The 21,941-nt window shown below is 34.8% G+C and overlaps 1 protein-coding gene across 5 annotated transcripts in view; it reads left to right on the forward strand.

Moving 5' to 3' along the window:
* Positions 1 to 21,941, forward strand: part of PIK3C2G (phosphatidylinositol-4-phosphate 3-kinase catalytic subunit type 2 gamma) — a 331,821-nt gene that overhangs the window by 32,509 nt on the left and 277,371 nt on the right. For all 5 annotated transcript variants that reach the window (XM_053225894.1, XM_015074667.3, XM_027035648.2 and 2 more), the window contains exons 5-7: positions 4,750 to 4,852; positions 10,346 to 10,416; positions 19,031 to 19,094. In XM_053225894.1, the coding sequence (XP_053081869.1) occupies positions 4,750 to 4,852; positions 10,346 to 10,416; positions 19,031 to 19,094 (238 nt within the window). The remainder of the gene's footprint in view (positions 1 to 4,749; positions 4,853 to 10,345; positions 10,417 to 19,030; positions 19,095 to 21,941) is intronic.

Here is a 21,941-nt window from a genome sequence, read left to right on the forward strand (position 1 = left end):
AACAGTTGCAAGGGGACTGTGGAGCTCCTAGATAAAATGTTGACAGATACTTAAAATAGGAGGGACCTGAGACATTCATTTGATAGCTTTATAAAAAACATGACGATTTCCTAAGGAATGATGAATTTTCAAAATTAGCTCAATGAGAGAAGTATAAAAGTAAAAATAATGCGCAGTGGGGAGTGAAAGTTAGTTTTTAGTTAAACTGCAACAAACCTTCAAAGACTAGAGATTTCTCAATTATAGAAACCGTTCCAGGACAGAGAAAAAGGTACATGCAGTTTACAAGTCTGACCTAATTATGATGCCTAAAACAAGTAAAGATAACAAAATGTTAAAATTATAGGCCTCTCTAAGTTTTGACATATACAAAAAACCCTTTAAAACTTGCAAATTAAATCTACTACGGGGACAAGTCTACATAAAAATGTAAAGATAATTTTAAATTAGGAAAATCTATCAATGTAATTAATACATTAACATATTCAAGAAAAAATGATCTTCTCACTGTGATGCACCTAACAGATACAGAAAACCCGTCTGATAAATTTAAAACTTATTTATAATTTTTTTTTAAATTCTTAATACAATAGAACAGGAAAAGTATAAACCATGAATACAGAGCGAATACATCCAATGATTAATCATTTGAGGCATTTCCAATAAAAGCAAGAAAAAGAGAAGGATGTCTACCATCATTGCTACTATTCAACAGTGTGCCTCATATCCTATACATCACAGTAAGATAAGAAAACAAAAGGAAGAAAACATATTGGAAAGCAACAGATAAAACAATGATTATTTTTAAAGAAAATAATTTTCTGTTAGAAAATCCAAAATAATCAACTGAAAACCATTAGGTATTAGAACAGGATTCCACCAGATAAATCAACATATAAAGCCAACTAATAAATACTGTGAAAAAAAACCCTCTGACTTATAATAGAACAGAATCTATAAAATATCTTGCAAAAAGCATATGTGTAAGAACGACTGGAAAGAAAACTAACACTTTACTCAAGGGCATAAAAGAGAACTAGAGTGTATGTAGAAATATACTTATCCTTAAGGAGTAGATTCAATATTATAAAAATACCAATTCTTTTTATATAATTCCATAAATTAAATATAAGTCTGCACTATATTAGCATTTTATCCTTAGCATTGGCACACTAATTCTAAAATTGTTCTGGAAGAGAAACCGTGCAAAAATAGATAATATAATTTTTTTAAATGGTGACTTTCAATTCCACACTTCAAAATACGCTTCAATTAAATAACTGAAGCAATCTGTTATTGGCACAGGAATAGATATATAGATTAATGGAATACTTATAGTCCAGAAATCAGATATCTGTGAAAATTGGTCATGTGATGAATACAACAGGCCACAGATGAAAAGACATCCATCCTCTTTAGAGGTGTTCAATAAAATTGCCAGTATATTGGAAAAATGTCTAAAATTGGAACTATGCATCACTCTTTACTCAACAAATGCATTTCAGATGGATTCTATATAAGGACATAAGTATAAAAAACAAAAAAGAGTGTTGCTCTGAAAAAAAATACGCTTAATTCTTTTTTTAATGTTTATTTATTTGTTTTGATAGAAAGAGAAAGCATGGGGGGGGCGGGGCAGAGAGATAGGGAGAGAGAGAATCCCAAGCAGACTCTGGACTGTCAGTGCAGAGTCCAAGGATGGGTTCAATTCCACAAACTGTGAGATTATGAACTGAGCCAAAATCAAGAAATTTGGACACTTGATGGACTGAGCCACCCAGGCACACCTAAGTTGAATTCTTTATAATAACTGATAAAAAGGAATTATTAAAAACTATTACTGCTGAATTAAATGTGGAAGAAACAACTTTAAATGATTAGAGCAATAATTATAAAAATCTAAACCAATTCTTTATTCAGGTTGTTCCTCAAGTTCAAGTACATGCTTTTTATAAAGAATGTGGAACTAGAAGTTAAAGATAATTACTTGTAGGTTTGGTTTATGCCAGAAAGAAGACATAAAATTGTAATCAATAGACCCTTCATCCTATATCAAAGTCTTCCTTTACTCTGATATCAAACTTAGGCAATTGAGAGTCTATTTAGATATTTTTAGTTAAAAATAGAATGTTTTCAGACATCTGTCTTTTTTATAATTCCCATCTCTAACTTTGTTTTACTTACACTTTTCTTGATTTCCTCAGTTAAGTGATAAAAGAATCTAGACCTACAATTCATACAGTCCCCATTTGGACAATTGGAGGGCAACTGGAGGGCAATGTGGGAGAACAAAACTGATGTCATATTTAGGTCCTAAGGCTTATTTGAGAATGTGATGTACACAGTGATTAAATTGAGGTTACAATGGAAAAAGAAGATACATGTTATTTAAATATTAGGTAACCATTGGAAGATTAAAAATATATTTATGTCTCCAACCCTCTAAAGATAAAGAAGAGACTCAAAGAAGATTCAGTAACCTCAACAAATGAAAGAAAACAATAAAAATTCATAGTTAATATAAACAGCAATAACAGCAGAAGGCATTGCTATGGGTGAAATAGTTTAAATTTTCTGATTAAAAAAGTCTTAGAAAGTAAGTTCAAAAATATTTAGCTATAGGCTAGAGACACAGGTAAAATAAAATGATTTCATTTTTAACAGAAAAATATATATATTTAGCCACTTATTTCAGCTTACAAAAAAGTGCCATAAACTCTGAGTAAACTATTCTTCTGGAAAAAGGGAAAGAGGAGAATTTTTCTTATCTGTTTTGTTTCCCACAGCTTAGTACAATTCAGAAGTTTCCCATAACGTAACAGAAAAAAGAGAGAGAGATGAATTATAGGGGTAAAAAAGAGACTTACAAACTCTGGTAATTACCAAAAATCTGGTAACTACTCAGATCCTGCCACACACACACAGACACACACACATGCACAAACACACAAAGAGTGAAGGCAAGGTAAGGGAAGAACTAGATCCTACTTTTAGAAAGGGGTAGAATTGGTAAATTTAGTAAATGAAAATATAGGCTTTCCAGTTAAATTTCAGTTTCAAAAAATCCCAAATTTTGAAATTATATATCAAACAGTACATGAGACATACCTATACTAAAAAATATATTCACTATTACTGAAATTCTTATTTACTGGCCATCTTCTATTTTATTTGGAAGCCCTAGTAAGGGGTATACATACAAATGGGCGAAGAAAAAAAAAAGTTAGTTCAAGAAAGCAGCAACCATATCTGAGACTAAGTCTCTAGACTGGGGTCCAGCCTTCAACACACGAGGAATTCTGATAGCAAGGTGGTCCACTACTCTTAAAATGTTTCCCAGAATAGGAATAGGAAAACAGGACTCTGCATGGAAAGAGGAGTTGGGGGTGGGAGGTGAAAGGAGAGGAACTTGAGTCCATGTGATAGAATATGGAGAATGCCCTTGCTGCAGAACTTGGTCAGTGAGGAAGGCAGGAACTCAGGGAATACACATGCCATGCCTTATGTGTAGACTAGCAGCAGAAATAACTCAAGGAACAATACAGAGAGTACTGGGACAGAAATCTAACAGGGGCTGTGGGAATGAGGTATAGAACAAATGTTATGGATACCAACATTCACCATTTTAGTGAGTGGATAGGTGTTGGGTCTTCTTAAAAAAGATATCAGTTGTTGAAATAAGAGCATTTATAGAAAATTTACTAGCTATCAACTGAGTAATGCTTTATTTCTCTGTCACTGTTGGGAATAACCATCCCCAATGTTTAGTGAATTTTCCAGATCAATGGGTATGTCAACTTAAGGGCCTCAAATGTTTTAATTTTTTTAATGTTTATTTATTTTTGAGAGACAGAGAAAGATACAGTGTGGGTGGTGGAGGGGCAGAGAGAGAGGGAGACACAGAATCTGGGTTCCAGGCTCTGTCTGAGCTGTCAGCACAGAGCCTGACGAGGGGCTCAAACTCATGATCATCACCTGAGCTGAAGTTGGATACTTAACTGTCTGAGCCACCAGGCACCCCTCAAATGTTTTAATATAAGGGTTTTTCTACTGAAATCCGTCATACATTTAACCAAGATCCTTAATAAAGTACATTAACATAATTCATCCTTTTTAATGGCTCTTACAGGGAGACAGCGGAAAGGAAGGAAGAAGAAAATTATGCCTTTAGAAATTTCTAAAATATGTGGGGATATTCTGTCTATTTAATTTGCTTGTCAACCCTTTCATTTGGACATTAATAATATCAACTCTAAAATACATATACTGAGTTTCAGATAGTTTAATTGGCTTGCCTAAGGTCATGGAGCTAGTAAATCTGTCTCTAAAGCCCATGACATCTCCACCTCACTGCTCCACTTCCTTGATACAGTGGTCCCTGCATACACTTTGTGGCATCAATTAGACCTCCCAGAAGCATGTTGTCCTCAGCTTTGAGAGGACTGGATAAAAAAAAAAAAAAAAACTAACTTTGGATATGTAAAATATTCTCTATTATAATTTATCTCCATTGCAAAGATATCTAATCATTTTCTAACTTGATGCACTTGAAGAATAATTGTAATATCTTATCATTTAAAATGAATATAATGAGGATATATTTTTAAATAAGTATATAGGACTAGGATATATATAAAATTTTACCAGATTAAGTTCCAAAAAAATGAAAAGAAACAAAGTCAGAGAGGAAAATAATACACTTGGGAGTATTCTGGAGGAAATGACTGTATTCATTTTTTTCTTCTTCAGTGATTACTCTTTGGGGAGCCACAAAATATTTCAGAAAGATAAATCTGTTATTCAACTTACTCTTCATAAAAATGGGAAAGTTCCAGGAAAATTATCTCGAAAGGTAAGATTTTTTTAGCGTTGATTTGAATTTTCAAGCTGATCATTTTAAGGACAATATTCCTATCTTTATGGATGGTTGCCAGTTTGGAATTACATAGCTTAATGAATACATGTTCATTTGAGTATGTTTACTGAAACATAATAAAATATTTATCTAAATGCCTGTTAACAATTCAAACTGAAGCAATTACATGAACACATTACTGCAACCCTGGTATAATAGTAAATCAATTGGTCTCTTGGAAAAATAATTTATGAGAAACTTATTAAGGTTATTATATTCATACTATCCAGGAAGCCACTAGGAAGTGAACAGAGTAAAAAATGTGAGGGGGAAGCCATTGAAGGAAGAAAAATAACTTGTTCTATTTGAAGATTGTTTGTCGGTATCAACACAATTTAAATCAAGACAGATTAATATTCATAATATATATAATAAAACTACCTAGAAAGGGATTACTGTGCTTTAATGACACAATTCCATGCTGTTGGATATGAATTTTATTCCCTATGTGATGTCTTGAGTTATTTCAAACCCAAATTGCACAGTATGCAATGAACTTTGATATTTTGGCAGCTTTATCTGTAGAATCTTCCAATTACCTGCTTTAAGCAAAAATCCCATCACCCTGTCATTTACATCAGATAACAGATTTCCAGTGCATGACTTTTTTTTTCCTAGTCTGAGGTGTTTCATCATAAAAAGTGTCAGGTGGTGCATTAGGTTGCAGTATATCTATGTGGAATATAACATAATGAGGCCAAAAGAGAGTTGTTTAGAAAAATCTTTTGGAACTGGTACTCAACTCAGCCAGTGTTGACAGCTTCAGGGTTATGCATCTGAAATCTCCACAGAGAAACATTATAAAGTACAACTAATACTCTCAATATTAATAAACATAAGAGTCTTCAAATTGTCCTCAATGTTTTGAAAAAGCTAAAATCATCATGTTTCATTTCAACATGGGGGAAGAAGTGAAAATATATGATTAGAATTTCTACTCTCCTTGAGAACTTTCATGTTGCTAAAAAATAACTTATTTCATTGGTAGCAATTCACAAATCACTAACATTTCAATTTCATGTAAATTAAGGTTTATATTTAAATCCATTTAACACCACTACTCGAATACAATGTATGCTGACATATATTTTAAGTCTGGGACTTTATTTAATCTTCACAATAATTCTATGTGGCAAATACTATTAAAAATAAAGAAACTGAATCACAAGGAGCTCCATGGCTGTGCCCAGATCATATTCATGGAACTGGTAAGCAGAGGAGCTTGGATTTGAGCCCAGTCAGTCTCCATAGCCCATACTTTATGCTATCAACCTACATGACAAGTATACTTGGGATGTGTATATATATATATAGTTTTGTTTTCCATGGCTATATTCACTTACCTCAAAGTCTGGGACATGATAGGTGTTCCATGATGATTAACCATATTAAGTATATATTAGATGCCAAGTACTGTTATCAGTGCTTTATATGTATTTATTCACAATAAATCAAGAGCAAAAAAAAGTGATAATTACTATTATTTTCCTTTTTTTAAATAAAAGTACTGAAAATTCAGAAGAGTAAGGCTGTTCTCAGCCTAAAGTCCCATAGCAACTAAAGAAGGAGATGAAATTTGAGCACAGCTAGTCTAGTCATAGACCTCACTATATCATAATTCCAGCCAATGTAATATCTATGGGCTGTTGTCATCATCATATCCAGGGACAAGAATATAGTCATTTCTGGGTGTGAAGTGTATAATTATCACTAGAAATTCCTGATTTTCAATGTCTCATTTGGATCATAGCAGGATTTAAGTTACATGGCTGCTTTTTTTTATGCTTCAACTCACAAACTTTACTTCCTATAGTGAATATCACCATCTCTTGGCCAATTCAACAATTTACAGATAAAAAGTATAAATGCTTTTTCTCAACCACAACTTCTCCTACACTAACACTGTTATTTAAAAATAGATGGGGTGCCTGGGTGGCTCAGTTGGTTGAGCACCCAACTCGATTTTGGCTCAGGTCATGATTTCATGGTCCATGAGATGAAGCCCTGCATGGGGCTCTAAGCTGGCAGCACAGAGGCTATTTGGGATTCTCTCTGTCTCTCTCTGTCTCTCTCTCTGTCTGTGTATGTGTGTGTGTGTGTGTGTGTGTATTTCTGCCCCTCCCTCTCTCTCTCAAAATAAATAAACATTTAAAAATAGATAATATGCTTGATGACACAGAAGTTTATAATATATTTTCCATTTACTCACATATTAACTATATCACTGTGGTGTAGTAGGTTAGAGTACTGAACAAAATCAACAACATCCCAGACTTCAAAGGGCTTAGTGCACAGGGGATTCAACTGGCTCTGACTCTCAGTTAAAGAGCAGTGGTAGCCTCCATACAAACTATTAAAAAGGCATCCCATGTCTCTATTTGCCCCAAATACTGGTTCTTGAAGGATTTTTTAGCATCATATTTCAAAGAGAAGATATTACATCCTTATTAAAATCTATAAGGGTTTACTTTAAGATACTATGCAAGTACATTATATATAATCTAAAAACAATTCATTAATTCAACAAATATTTTTAAAAAATTTAGTGTTTATTTTTGAGAGAGAGAGAGAGACAGAGTGTGAGCAGGGGAGAGGCAGAAAGGGAGGGAGATACAGAATCTGAAGCAGGCTCCAGGCTCCAAGTTGTCAGCACAGAGCCTGACTTGGGGCTTGAATTTATAAACTCTGAGATCATGGCCTGAGCTGAAGTCAGATGCTTAACCAACTGAGCCACCCGGGTGCCCCAATTCAACATATATTTATTGAATATTTTTTACATGCAATATTCAGTACTTGTCTTTGAGGGTCTTACATAGTGAATGAACAAGTTAGCGAACCTACTTAAAATTCAGAATTATGTCTTAGGAAACATATACGTGCAGACAGACACTCATTTATTCACCAACTACCATATAGGCACTCTTCTAAATACTGGAGATACAAAGACAAACAAGACATTTCAGTACTTATTCTAGAATGCAGAGTTTTCATTCTGGTAAAGAAGACATACAATAAACAAATATACATTTAAAAGTCTGATAGAGATATGTGCTTCAAAAGAAAGAGACAACTATGCTTCTAAAGCCTGGAGTAAGAACACCTGACACAGATGAATCAGGGGTGGTAATCATTTCTATGTATAAATCCTAGAACATATAAACCTAGTTCTCCCCATAAATATAAATAAAGAGTGTTAAATTTGCTAACTTGGCATCTTGTTTAAAAACAGAGATTGCGGATCCATACTACCAAATTCAAATGTCTTCTCTTGGACAAATTATTATATTCACCCTACTTTCCTTGTTAAAAAATGTGAATAATAATATTTACCTAATATGATTATTATTGTAACTTAATTGAGAAATGTAAATGAAAGCTTAAAGCAGTGCCTGTGCCTAACTGGGACTACATAAGTATCAGTTATTAATGTCATAAAATTAGGGATGGCATTTTAGCTTTTTACCATTACAAACTCTATATAGTAAGGAGATACTGAATGTTCTTCTCTCTTGATCCTACTGTTTAAAGTGGTTTCAAAATTCTCTACAGTTTTCATAATTTTAGCTGTATAAAAACATTTATAAACAATTATATTTTCTTTCCAGTAAAACAACATACAATGGCTTATTTCTTCTATGTAATGCTAGGAACATTATGATAATTATCATTTCATTAAATTTATTGACACCATTGCCTTTCAGTAGATACTTTTAGAGTTCTCTAATTGTACAAGGCACATTGTACTATTCAATTCATCTCAGATGCCTTTCCTATTTTAAAATTGCTTGTGTTATACAGAAATATGGTAATTTAATTCTTGTTCCATGAGATTATTCATAAAATAGTTTGACAGTCCATATAAATCTTTCTAAATTTCAAAATTTTACAATCTCCATCTTGACTAGATGTGTATAATTGAGTCTTTAAAAAAATGTTCTCTTTATGTCTCTCAAATTTGATAAGTATTTTCAACATTGTTGACATTAATCATAAAATCAAATTTCATTTTAGCTCAAGGAAACTCACAGAACACAGAGAGCAGATTTTTGTATGAAAAAGGAAAAAAAAGAAACCTTAACTTTTTCCTTAAGATGAAGGTATGCCTTCAGCTTTGGAGAAAAGTAAAGTGTATGATATATTCCATGGACAACTGCTCAAGACTGTTCTCTAGACTTTTGAGCTCCCTTAAATAAGAACAAAACAAAACAAAACAAAACTTTGCTTGTAAGTGACAATATGACAAAGGCCAATTTCTCCCCCAAAGGCATCTCTGGAAGCCAAGTAAAGTGGTTTTAAAATGAATATGATTATGCTATACAGAAAGATGCAAATAAGTCATTATTTATATGCTTGCTTTGGTTGTTTTAACTTCTGAAAGAAGTTTCTTTTCTTCTTCTGAAAGTTTTTGGGTTTTGTTTTGTTTTGTTTTGTTTTTTAGCGTGCATTCAAGGTATTTTATTACAGTTATGACCTTATTCTCTCCATGTAACAACTTCTTTCTTCCTCACAAAAGAGCCCAATAATACACTTTTGACCTTAGGCCATATAAAGGTTTTCCTTCTGATGTTTTCTGTCAGGAGCTCTAATAGGCAGTTTTAAAAATAGATTGTGTATTAACATCCAAGATTGCATGCACTCCAGGCATTACGCTTTCAAACTTAACAGCTGTGTATAGTGAAAATGGTGCAATTATGGGGAAGTTATATTGCATTCTCCTTTGCAGACTTGCACAGGATTTTCATGAATGCCTGTTGCAGAAGAGCTAATCAAGGAATTATGGTGTGAAAATGTGTGTGTGTGTGTGTGTGTGTGTGCACGCACGCGTGTGTGTTTATGCGTATGGACCACAGGACTGATAGTTTATGATAAGTAGTTTATGCTAATCTTGGGAGAAAACACATGCCTCCTGAAAACTCCTGGAATTTATAGTTGTCACTCATTAGCACACTTCAATGTTCACGAAATAGAAAGTTCTGTTACACTCACGTTTGGGAGGCAAGGTGTGGTGAAGTTGAAAAATGGGAGCTCATTCTAGGCCTGCCAACTGATCTGGCAAGCTGTCAGGCCACACACTGCCATGGCATCCATAGCCTAAATGTAAAGAAAATGTGCATGTATGTGAGAGAACCAGTCTGCAAAACTGCCCTCTGCTAGGAGAACTTAATGTTTGACCTTGGTGATGCCAGGATGCTTTTCTTCTGTCCTTGAAGTTTATCCTCTCCCAAAGCTCAGCTTTCTGATTCATTTTTGAAAAGAATGCTTATAGAGTTAAGAAGAGTCTTACAAAGTCTTTAAAACAAAGTATTAAAATGATGAATGAGGGTTATCAAAAGAGGTGAATAAAATGACAGCAGGAAGCCACAGACCTATTTTTATCCGGTACTCATTCCTATTCACTCCATAAATATTAATATATTCTGCTGTCTACAGCATGAAGATGACCACAGTCAGTTTTATCTGAACCAACTTCTAGAATTTATGCATATTTGGAAAATATCCAGGTAAGACATTTTATTTTGTTCCAAGACTACTTTCTGACCAAGTTCTCAAGTGCCAAATCACAATATTTTTCAGTTGACTGTAAAAACTGTCCTTTCGTTAGTACCGTGGAAGCTATTGTACTTTTAATAGATATCTCCCTTTGGCAAATTCTGTTAATAATTATCTATTCTTCACAGCTATTCAGATACATCTGAAGAGCTGCTAACACCTTCCAGAACAATCTAACATTCATTTTAAAATATCTCTGCTACCGGTTATTATGTTTTCAAGAATTTTTTTCCTCATTCATTTTGTGAATTTGCGTGTGCATGTGTCACTAAGCTCTTTGTATAACCGAATTTCCACACTTTGAAAGTCACCACATCCTGCTTTAAATTTTTCTTAATTCCCTGAAAATAACTGGTATATCATAAACAGAGGAGCATGAATTCAAACTGGAAAACTCAAATGACAGTAAATGAACATATCCTAACTGATTCTCATATCTAAATGTATGCGTGTATTATTTGAAAGAATAGACCCATCAGGAAGCTAGCCTGGGAGAAGATATCAGTGCTACAGTATGGGTTTATCTGAAATTAAAGTTGTTCTGAGCTGAATGAGCAAAAAATCGGGTATGGGAGGTATATATCATAATCTCCAAAGCAAAGCCTGATATAAAAAATATGAGTTAAAATCGTTTTTAGTGACTATCATAATAGCTATCAATCACTTAGTGGAGTTATTGTACATTTTACATGCATTATCTCATCTAATTCTCCCTACAGCCCTGTGATAAGACACAAAATTTACTTCAGAATCAAAGAAACCCAAGTTCTGGAAGGTTAAATAACTTCCATAAGGCTATTCAGTTCATTAGTGGTAGGACAGAAATCAGGGCTGTGTGAAATTTGCAAAGACCCTATTCTTTTATTAAAACTATTCTGTCTTTCCCTGTATGCCTCTCTTTATTTCCCCCAAAATATTCATCCTCACACAACAAAATCACAGAATGGGTAGGACTACAGAGGACTTTGAATATATCCTAATCTAAACTTTTATTTTATAGCTAATTACATGGATCAGGTATAGGTTCCCATCAAAATGGCATATTAACAACAGCTGTAGTTTCCTCATTCCAAAATAAATTTATCCAAAAAAAAAAAAAAAAAAACTTAGAGGAAAGCATCAAATCTGACAAATTCTTTAAAAAGTGGGAAATCCTTGGGAGACAAAGGACTGTTCTGAACTGGTTTGATGGAGGACTGTCACTTGTATGTAGGTAGATGCTGTCTGGGGCACAGAGAGACAAGGGGAGGCTGTGAGAAGAAGGGGAGAGCAAGACAGTTTTCCTTCTCTTTCTGTCTTACCCGGCCATTGCCAGCCCCCTCACAGAAGTCTGGTGACCTTGACCATTGTGCAATACAAGTGTCCACAGAGTTAAATTCAGGTAACACAACAGCTCTGCCACCACAGAGACTGGAGGAACCCTGGCAGGCACAGACTAATCTCAAAATCTAATTCCTCCACCCCTTCCCTTTAACCCCAGGGCATTGCTGCTTCTCCTCTGGTAAGGAAACTAAAACACAGAAAAGTTTAAAAGTTTGTCAACCATCATACAGATAATTAATGCCATAGCCAGGACTAAAACCAAATGTCTAACACTCAGCACTTATTCCACTTAACTATTAATATTGTATACAACATTAAATTATATAAATAGATTTTTTATTTTATATATAGTATTTATAGTATTGATATATATTATATATTTTTCACATATATAATAGCATTATATATGTGTGTATATATACATTTTATATATAATAACATTATATGTGTGTGTGTATATGTATATGTACACGTGTTATCCATTCATCCATTGATGGACATTTAGGTTGTTTCTATGTCTTGGCTATTGTGAATAATGCTGCAATGAACTTGGGAGTGCGGCTATCTCTTCAAGAATAGTGATTTAATTTCCTTTGAATACTAGAAGTGGGGAATGCTGGATGATATGTTAGTTCTATTTTTTATTTTTTGAGGAAACTTCATACTGTTTTCCATAGTGGCTGAACCAATTTACATTCCCAACAGTACACCAGGGTTCCCTTTTCTGAATAGCCTTGACCAGAGTCTTTGTGATAATAGCCATTCTAAGGGGTGTGAGGGGATATTAATTGTGATTTTGATTTGCATTTCCCCATTTCTTTTCAGCCTTTGAGCTAAAGTCAAGTGTAGCATTTTCCTGATGATTAGTGATATTGTTTATGTACTTGTTATTCATGTGCTTGTTGGCCATTTGTATATATTTTTAAGGCAAATGTCTACTCAAGTCCTCTGCCCATTTTTTAAATCGGATTGATTTTTCACTATTGAGTTGTATGAGCTCCTTACACATTTTGGATATTAACCCCTTATCAGATATATGGATTGCAAATATTTCCTCCCATAAACTAGGTTGCCTTTTCATTTTATGCATTCTTTCCTTTGCTGTTTTAGGTTTAAGATAGAGTGCAATTTCATTCTTTTGCATGAGAATATCCAGTTATCCCAACTATTTATTGAAGAGACTATCCTTTCCCCACTTATTATTCTTGGCTCCTTGTCAAATATTACTTGACCATATATGTGTAGGTTTGTTTCTGGGCTCTCAAGACTATTCAATTCATCTATGCGTCTGTTTTTATATCAGTGTCATAATACTTCTGATTCCCAAATCTTTGTGATATAATTTGAAGTCAGGAAGTGTAATGCCTCCAGATTTGTTCTTTCTCAGGATTGCTTTGGCTCTGCCGGATATTTTGTGGTTATATATTAATTTTAGGATTATTTTTCTTATTTCTGTGAAGAATAGCACTGGAACTTTGATAAAATTATATTGAATAGGGATGTCTGGCTAGCTCAGTTGGTAGAGCATGCTACTCTTGATCTCAGGGTAGTGAGTTCAAGCTTCATGTTGGGTATAGAGCTTACTTAAAAAAAAATAAATTGAATCTATAGATGGCTGTGGGTAGTATGAACATTTTAACAACAGTAACTTTTCTGATATAAAAACTTGGATGCCATTCTATTTATGTGTTTTGATTTCTTTCATCAATGTCTCATAGCTTTCAGTGTATAGCTCTTTCACTTCCTTGGTTAAATTTTATTCTTGAGGTTTTTTTTGGTTTTGTTTTTGTTTTGATGGTATTGTAAGTAAAACTTTTTTATTTTTCAAAACTTTCATTGTTAGTGTATAGAAACTCAACTGATGTGTATATATTTATCTTGCATCCTGAAACTTTATAGAATTCATTCATTAGTTCTAACAGTATTTTGGTGGAATCTTCAGAATTTTCTATATACAAGACTGTACCATCATCAAACAGACACAGTTTTACTTCTCCCTTTGAGATTGAATGCCTGTTATTTCATTTTCTTGCCTGATTACTGTAAGACTTCTAGTACTATGTTGAATAGGTGGAGTGAGAGTGGGAACACTTATCTTGTTCCTGCTCTTAGAGGAAGTATTTTCTAAAATTTTTTTAATGTTTATTTTATTTTTGAGAGACAGAGAGAGACAGAGCATGAGTGGAGGAGGGGCAGAGAGAGAGAGGGAGACAGAATCTGAAGCAGTCTCCAGGCTCTGAGGTGTCAGCACAGAGCCCGACACAGGGCTCAAACTCACAAACTGTGAGATCATGACCTGAGCCAAAATTGGATGCTTAACCAACTGAGCTACCCAGCCACCCCTGAAAGGAAGTACTTTCAACCTCTCACCATGGAGTATGATGATAGCTGTGGGTTGTCATATGTACACTTTATTATGTTGAGATGTGTTCCTTCTATACCCAATTTGTTGAAAGTTTTCATAATGAGAGGATGTTACATTTTTTCAAATGCTTTTTCTGCTTCTATTGAGATGATCAATGATTTATTTATGTGCTTTATTAAATTTATTGATTTGTGTAGTTGAATCATCCTTGCATCCCAGGGACAAATTTTACTTGGTCATGGGGTATATAATACTTTTAATATGCTGTTGAATTTGGTTTGCAAGTATTTTGTTGAGAATTTTTGCATCTATAATCTTCAGGGATATTGGCTCATAGTTTTCTTTTTCTGTATTGTCCTTATCTGGCTTTGGCATCAGGGTAATTCTAACTTCATATAATGAGTTTGGGAGTGTCCCTACCTCTTCATGTTCTTGGAAGAGTTTGACAAGAACTGGCATTAATTTTTATTTAAATATTTGGTAGGATTTACCCATGAAGCTATCTGCTCCTGAATTTTTCTTTGTTGGGTGGTTTTTAATTACTGATTTAATCTTCTTATTATTGGTCTATTTGGATTTTCTATTTCTTCCTGATTCAGTCTTGGTAGGTCGTATTTTTTAGGAATTTGTTCACTTCTTCCAGGTTGTCCAATTTTTTTAGCATATAACTGTTCATAATAGTCTCTTTTGATCCTTCTTTGTTTCTTGTAACAGCTTTTAAATTAAAGTCTACTTTGTGTAATATAAGTACAGCTACCTCTACTATCTTTTGGTCTCTATTATACATGAAGTACCTTTTTCCATCCCTTCACTATGAATATATGTATGCTCTACAAGCTGAAGGGAATCTCTTGCAGGCAGTATATTTGTCTTTTTTCATCCATTCAGCTACTAGCTGTCCTTTGACTGAAAAACTTTACATTTAAAATAATAATTGATAGTTAATGACTCACTATTGCCATCTTGTTAATTGTTTTGTTTTGTAGCCTTTCTTTCTTTCTGTCTGTCTTCTTCTTTTTTTCTTTCTTCTTTCTTTCTTTTTCTGTTCCTTTCTCTCTTCCTGAATTGATGATTGGCCATAGTAGTATACTTTAATTTCTTCTCTTTACCTTTGCATATCTGTGATAGGTTTTTGTTTTGTGGTTACTCTGAGGTTTACTTGAAATATCTTATAACAGTCTTTTAAGCCGATAGCAATTTAACCTTATTTGCATAAAAACTCTACGTTTTACTCTGTCCTAACATTTTATGCTTTTGATGTCAGAATTTATACCTCTTTGTATTATATATCCATTGACAATATGAAACTTTAGCTATTTTTAATATTTTTCCTTAATCTCTATACTAGAGTTAAGTAATTGACACATCATTATTACTATATTAGACTATATACTTATCTTTCCAGTAAAGTGTGTTGTATATTTTCATGTTTTCCTGTTACTAATTAGCATCTTTTCATTTCAGCTTGAGGAACTAGCATTTTTTCTAAGGCATGCCTTGTGCTGAAGAACTCCTTTCCTTTGTTTGTGACAGTCTATTTCACCTTCATTTCTGAAGGACAATTGTGTTGGGTAAAGTATTCTTAGTTGGCAGGGGTCTTTCTTGTTTTGTTTTGTTTTGTTTTTTCTTTCAGCAACTTACACTAATCATCCTACTCTCCTAGTTTGTTGGATTTCTGCTGAGAAATCCACTGATAGCTTTATGGTGATTCTTTTATGAGGAAAAATTATTCTCTCTTGCTGCTTTTGAAATTTTCTCTTTGTATTTGATTTTAGACCATTTTATTTTGTTATGTGTCTTGGAGTAGATCATTTTGGATTGAAATTATAGGGTAACCTATTACTTCATAATGTCCAAATATCTCCCCAGGTTTGGGAAGTTCAAAAGCCATTATTTAACTAAGCTTTCAGCTCCTTTCTCTTATCTTCTTCTTTCAGGACTCCAATGACATGCACATGTTTCTCTTTATGGGGCCCCATGAATCCCATAGACTTTTTAAATTCCTTTTTTACTTTTTTTAATTTTGTTTTTGTTCTTCTGCTTAGGTAATTTCAAATAATCTGTCTTTGAGCTTACTGATTTTTTTCTTCTGCTTGGTCCCTTCTTCTGCTGAAGCTCTATATTGAATTCTTCAGTTTGGCCATTGTATTTCTTATCTCCAAAACTCTTGTTCTTTTTTTTACGTTTTCTATACCTTTATTGGACTTCTCATTGTGTTCTTACATTGTTTTGATGAGTTCATTAAGTTGTCTTTCTGTGTTCTCTTATATTTCTCTGAGCATCTTTAGAATAATTATTTTGAATTTTTTGTCAGGCAATTCACGTGGCTCCATGTCTTTGGGGTCAGTTGCTTTAAGTTGACTGTGTTCCTTTGGTGGTGTCATATTTCCCTGACTCTTTATGATCCCTGGAGCCTTGCCTAGATGTCTGGGCCTGGGAAGAAGCAGTCACATCTTCCAGACTTTATAGGCTGACCTCAGTACAGGATCTTCACCTGCAGGTGCGGCACACTGGAGCATGCTATGGCTGTGAGTCTAGTGGTGCAGGGCACCAAGTATACAGTCATGTGGAAGACCCAGGTCTGGTGAATGTGATGTCTCCTCAGCTCAGGCCACTGGGGCCTACAACATCTTTAACAAGTGCTGTTGGCATCTTCAGTGGTGTTTCTGGGTCCAGCAGCTAGGGCCCAGGGTAGGCAATGGTTGTTGCTAGAGTTGGTGGCACGCACACATAGAGTTTGGTGTCAGCTGCAAGTGCCTGTGTAGTGGCAGGAACTGGTTGCAGACGTACATATAGTAAGGGGGAGGGCAGGGCTGGCAGCAAGGGCTACGACTAACTGTAGGTGCACTGGCACTGTGGGGCCCTGGATGTTGGTATGCACTCCTGTGGCTGCAGTCTCACCTTGGTCATGTGCACAGCAATGAAGGCTATTATGGGATTCAGGCTGGTTAGATACAGGTACACAGCTGGAGTGGCTGGTTGCAAGCAAGCCCAACAGTATAGGCCAGTCACAGGAAACAGGGCCAGAACCAGGCCCACAAGCATCTGTGGGGGTCCTGGCAATTGGTGTGCATTCCTGTGCCTGCAGCGTCTCCCTAAAACATGTGCATGGCAGTGAAGGCCAGTACAGAAACCAGGCCAAGGACTTGCAGGTGCACACCTTGGGAACCAGCTGCCAGTGAGCCTTAGGGTGGCAGTGGGTAGGAAAGGGAGCTGGGAGGGACTCAAGCAGCTGCTGTTTGTGAATATGAATACCTGTGTGTGATAGGGGGAGGGAAACAGTGAAATCTGCCTGCGGCTCTGCAGCTGCTGTGTTGGCTGTTGATTTCTCCAGTGGTGAAAGGTACTGGGGCCCTCTGCATTGCAGGTCACTGGGAACCACAGTAACTCCCCCTACACTACTGATGCTGGCAGCCCCTTCTTCCTTGTTCCTGGTTGTCTTTACATATCTCAGCTTTGCTGGTCTCTGGGTAGGGTAAAATCAATGCAGGTCCTTCTTGCAGTGTCCCAAAAGGCTGGGGGAAGCTGCTGGCTCACCTACTGTCCCTTTCCCAGCAAGGGGATTTCCCTATGGACAGTGAGCAGTGCTGGCCTGCAGGATGAGATGATGCAGGCAAAATGAAAGTGCCCTCCCATTTTTGTGTGGTTGATTCTCAGGGTTTCTTGTTCTACAGTGTTGTCAAAGTTTCTTGCAAGGATTCCTAAGCTCTCCCAGAGCTGTTTTTGTTCATAGATAGTTGTCTAATTGTGAGAATACAGAGACTGGGATCTCGTACTTTGCCATCTTGGAGACCTCCAAGTTGGAGACCTCCAGACCGCTCTCTGTAATACAATGCTATTCTGCCTTCCCTCCTCAGACTACTTTATGGTGCCATTAAAAGATCACACACTAGATGGCAGGAGCTTTATTTTCAGTTTCACTCTTCCCTGACTTAACTTCCTCTTAGAAGTTGGGCAAATCATATACCTTCATTAGTTTCCAGGGTTTTTTCTATAAAATAAATATAATGCTTAACAGCAAGGTGCTGAGGGTATATATTCTTGAGGGTCTTTTAAGTTTTGGGGTCATATTTTATATAAAAACCCTCCCTTCAATAGCCAAATCTTTCACTATTCTTTTCCTATACCTCCACTGATTTTTTACATGGTCAATGCATTTTGTCTTTGAACTGTCAGATTTAATCCAACTGAAGTGATGATTTAATAAAGGCTGAGAAGGCAGTTATTGTAAAATACATTGGTGTGTCTTTAACACTTTTTGTGTTGTATGATTTGTTCAATTCAGCGGTTTTCAGGAAGAGAAATGGGAAGAGAAAGTCATGATGTTTGGAAAATAATTTTGATTAGTGAAGTAAGAAGAACTTCTGCTCATCTCACATGTATTCCACCTAAACATAGATAAGGTTAGAGAAATAAGAGAAGCTTAGAGCAAAAAGATACAGAGGTTTGATGCCAAAGACAGCCTTATCTATTATAAATATATGTCATTAATTCTGAGAGCAATTCTCTACAAGTGTTTGCATATTTAACAATTCTTGATGTTAGTATTTGTCATTATCTGCTCATAAATCCTTTCATAACTTACATTTTGAAGTAAGAATAGTTTGATATTATGAACAGTCTTTGAGAGGTTTGGTTAATTTGTCATGGATTTCTTTGGAGTTCTAAAGTTTTCAGATATGTCTGTAGGCTATCAAGTTACACAAAGTTTATAAACATCCTTCCGAAATGGTTTTTAAAACCGTGTCAGTAGCAATCCTTTTTAAGCCATGTCTGCTATAGAATCATGGACAAAACAGAACTTATGATAAATATGCTAAAGTTAATATAAGTTTTCTTACCCACTTTTAGACAAAGTCATTTTTTTTTCTTTCCAGACAGTGCCTCTCAACAGTAATCAAAAAATATGACTTCCACCTGAAATGCCTATTGAAAACCCAGGTATTAACTTTTGTTACTTCATCTATCAATTCAATAAGTATTTATTAACCATAAAAAAATTTTGCAATTTTCTGAAGACACAAAGATGAATAAAGTAGAATGTCAATATCTGAGCAGCTTTCATTCTGTTGTGGCAAAACACACAAGTAAATAGATGTGTATGAATAAAGTGTCATAGGTACTGTGAATGTGAAAGACCTATGTGTATACAGGACACAAAAGAAAGTTATCAATTTTACCTATTTGATCTGAATGTTGAAAAATGAGTATGCCAACTAAGGCACATGGTGAAAGAAGGTGGGGAGTGGGGATAACTTTTAGTGAAGAACAACATAAAGAGAAGCAGTTAGGAAAAGCCTAGAATGATTAGAAAACTGTATGAAATTTGGAATGGCTACAACTAGGGTTCAGTTTGAGAGACTGGAAAGAGACCAGATGAAAGGGGCAAACAGGGGCCAACTTATGTAGGATCCTAAGGACACTTTATGGACAATTTAAGGATTTTCTAATTTATCAGCTGATGACATAGAGCCATTATGCAAGGCAACAGAATGACAGATGGATGACTAGAGGAGCACTTCATTAGCCCAAAGAGATGATAAGGGTATTGACAAAAACTCTACAATAGTGGTGGTCAGGAGGGGACAAATTCATAATATGTGAAAATGTGCAATTTATATGATTTGGTGAAAGACCATGAGTAAAACAAAAGAAGAGGGTGTCTAGAATACCTCCACATTCCTGGCTGCCAAGTGACTACATAGAGACATCAGTTTACTAAAATAGCAGAAAGGAGAAGCTAGCTTGGCAGGGAAATATGATGGACTTAGCCCAAGATTACTGAGATTTGGTCACCAACTGGGCATCAAAGTGGTCACCATTAGGCAGACCATATCTTATAGCTTATTCTTCCAGGGAAGGGTTAAATCTTCCACAGATAAAACATGCTGTGATTATAGAAAACTGTGTAAATACAGTGTTTTAAAACAAGTGAGGATTTATTTTTCCATTAAATAATTGACTCCTGATATATATGAAAAGATAAAGAGCCTAAGTAACTATTCCTAATATTAATTAACAGTAGAAGATTCTGAAAATAATAAATACTTCTGGATAGATACCAAACTCATGTGAATTCCACATAAATATTTAAAGACATGATGATGACAAATACACAACTCATATTCCCTCCCAAAATGTAATCCTATCACTCTAATTCCATTTTTCTTTCTTGAGTCTGGCTTAAATATATAAGTTTAAAATGTGAAATGTGAAAGAAATTCACAGAAGATTGGTTTGAGTCTCATAAAAGTGTCATAATTAGTACTTCTTTCAGCTTGATTCTTCACCTTTGTGATAGTCATTCTTTTGAGTGTAGAATTTGAAATTTACCAGGTACACAAGGCAGACGAAGACTTCATTCCTAGATCATTTATGTCTCTTGACTATATATAGATATACTTTTGAGGTTATGATAGCCTACTTATGATGACTGGTAATTATCTAAATGTCTCAGTACTGCTCATGTATCACAGATGCCTTTTTATACATACACACATGCACACAAATTGTTGAGAATCTGTAAAGTTCTTAATTTCCAAGAAGTTTCTAACTCTTATACAAAGCCTCCAATATTTCCACTTTGAAAGAATCCATTGATTATTGTAAATTTTTTCAGTATGACTTGAAAGTTGGCAAAACATCAAATAATTACTGTCTTTACATTAACACAGGCAAATAGTTATCATCACCCACATCTGACTTATCTTGTAAATAGGCCACAGTGTCTGTGATTTTCCAGATGAACTCCTTCCAAAACAATGGTCTTTTTAAATGTGATTCTTCCTATGAGGCATCACTAGCAAATATCTGAGAAATGAGGACAGACTGCGGTACTTCTATTTATTTGACAACTGCATTAAGTAATATTTCATCAATGTCAAAAATAGTGCCAACATGAACAATGTTTTTTTATATTTCCCAAACTTGGATTATTAAACAATTTTTAAAAAAAAATAGAAAACATGCAGGCTGAATAAATATGACACAGATATTATTGAATAATATGGGTAATTTAAATTTTCAAATATTTTCTTTCCCCAGCCATGGTCATTTCACATATTTTAGATTTGATTTATTTCACTTTTGGGGCCCTGATTATTATGTTTGCTAAGTAGCTAATTTTGTAAGCAATTTACATAGAACTTTTATTTTGGACATTTTATTCCTCTCTTCTATGCCACTAATATCCAGAAAGGTATGGAACGTTTTCTATATTCATTCTATATTCTGTGTTCATCTCTAATATTTCAGAGAAATTAAGAATAAAAGAAAAAGAATTTCTCCCCTAAGGTATTACTTAATGCTTACTTAGCTTACTTAATGTTAATTAGTGAACTATTTATTCACTAGAATCAAGAGAAATAGAAATCTGGAGTGCCTGGGTGGCTCAGTTGGTTAAGCATCTGACTCGATTTCATCTCAGGTCATAATTTCACAGTTTGTGGGTTCAAGCCCCATGTCAGGCTCTGCACCAACAGTATGGAGCCTGCTTGGGATTCTTTCTCCCTCTCTCTCTGCCTCTCCCCTGCTGTCTCTCACTCTCTCTCAAAAAAAAAAAAAAAAAAAAAAAAAAAGAGAGAGAGAGAGAAATAGAAAACAAAACCATACTCTGAAGTTGCTGATGATCTACTTGGAAAGACAGCATATTCATAAACAATGTACATAGAGTGGTATATATACAAAGCAAAACAGTGTAAAACAAGATTTCAATCTAGGTGCAAGAATCAACTTCTGATTCAAAGTTGCTTCTTCCTAGTAGCTTCCAATGCACTGTCTCCAAAATTT

Source organism: Acinonyx jubatus, chromosome B4 (assembly GCF_027475565.1).
Source record: "Acinonyx jubatus isolate Ajub_Pintada_27869175 chromosome B4, VMU_Ajub_asm_v1.0, whole genome shotgun sequence".
NCBI classification, from domain to species: domain Eukaryota; kingdom Metazoa; phylum Chordata; class Mammalia; order Carnivora; family Felidae; genus Acinonyx; species Acinonyx jubatus.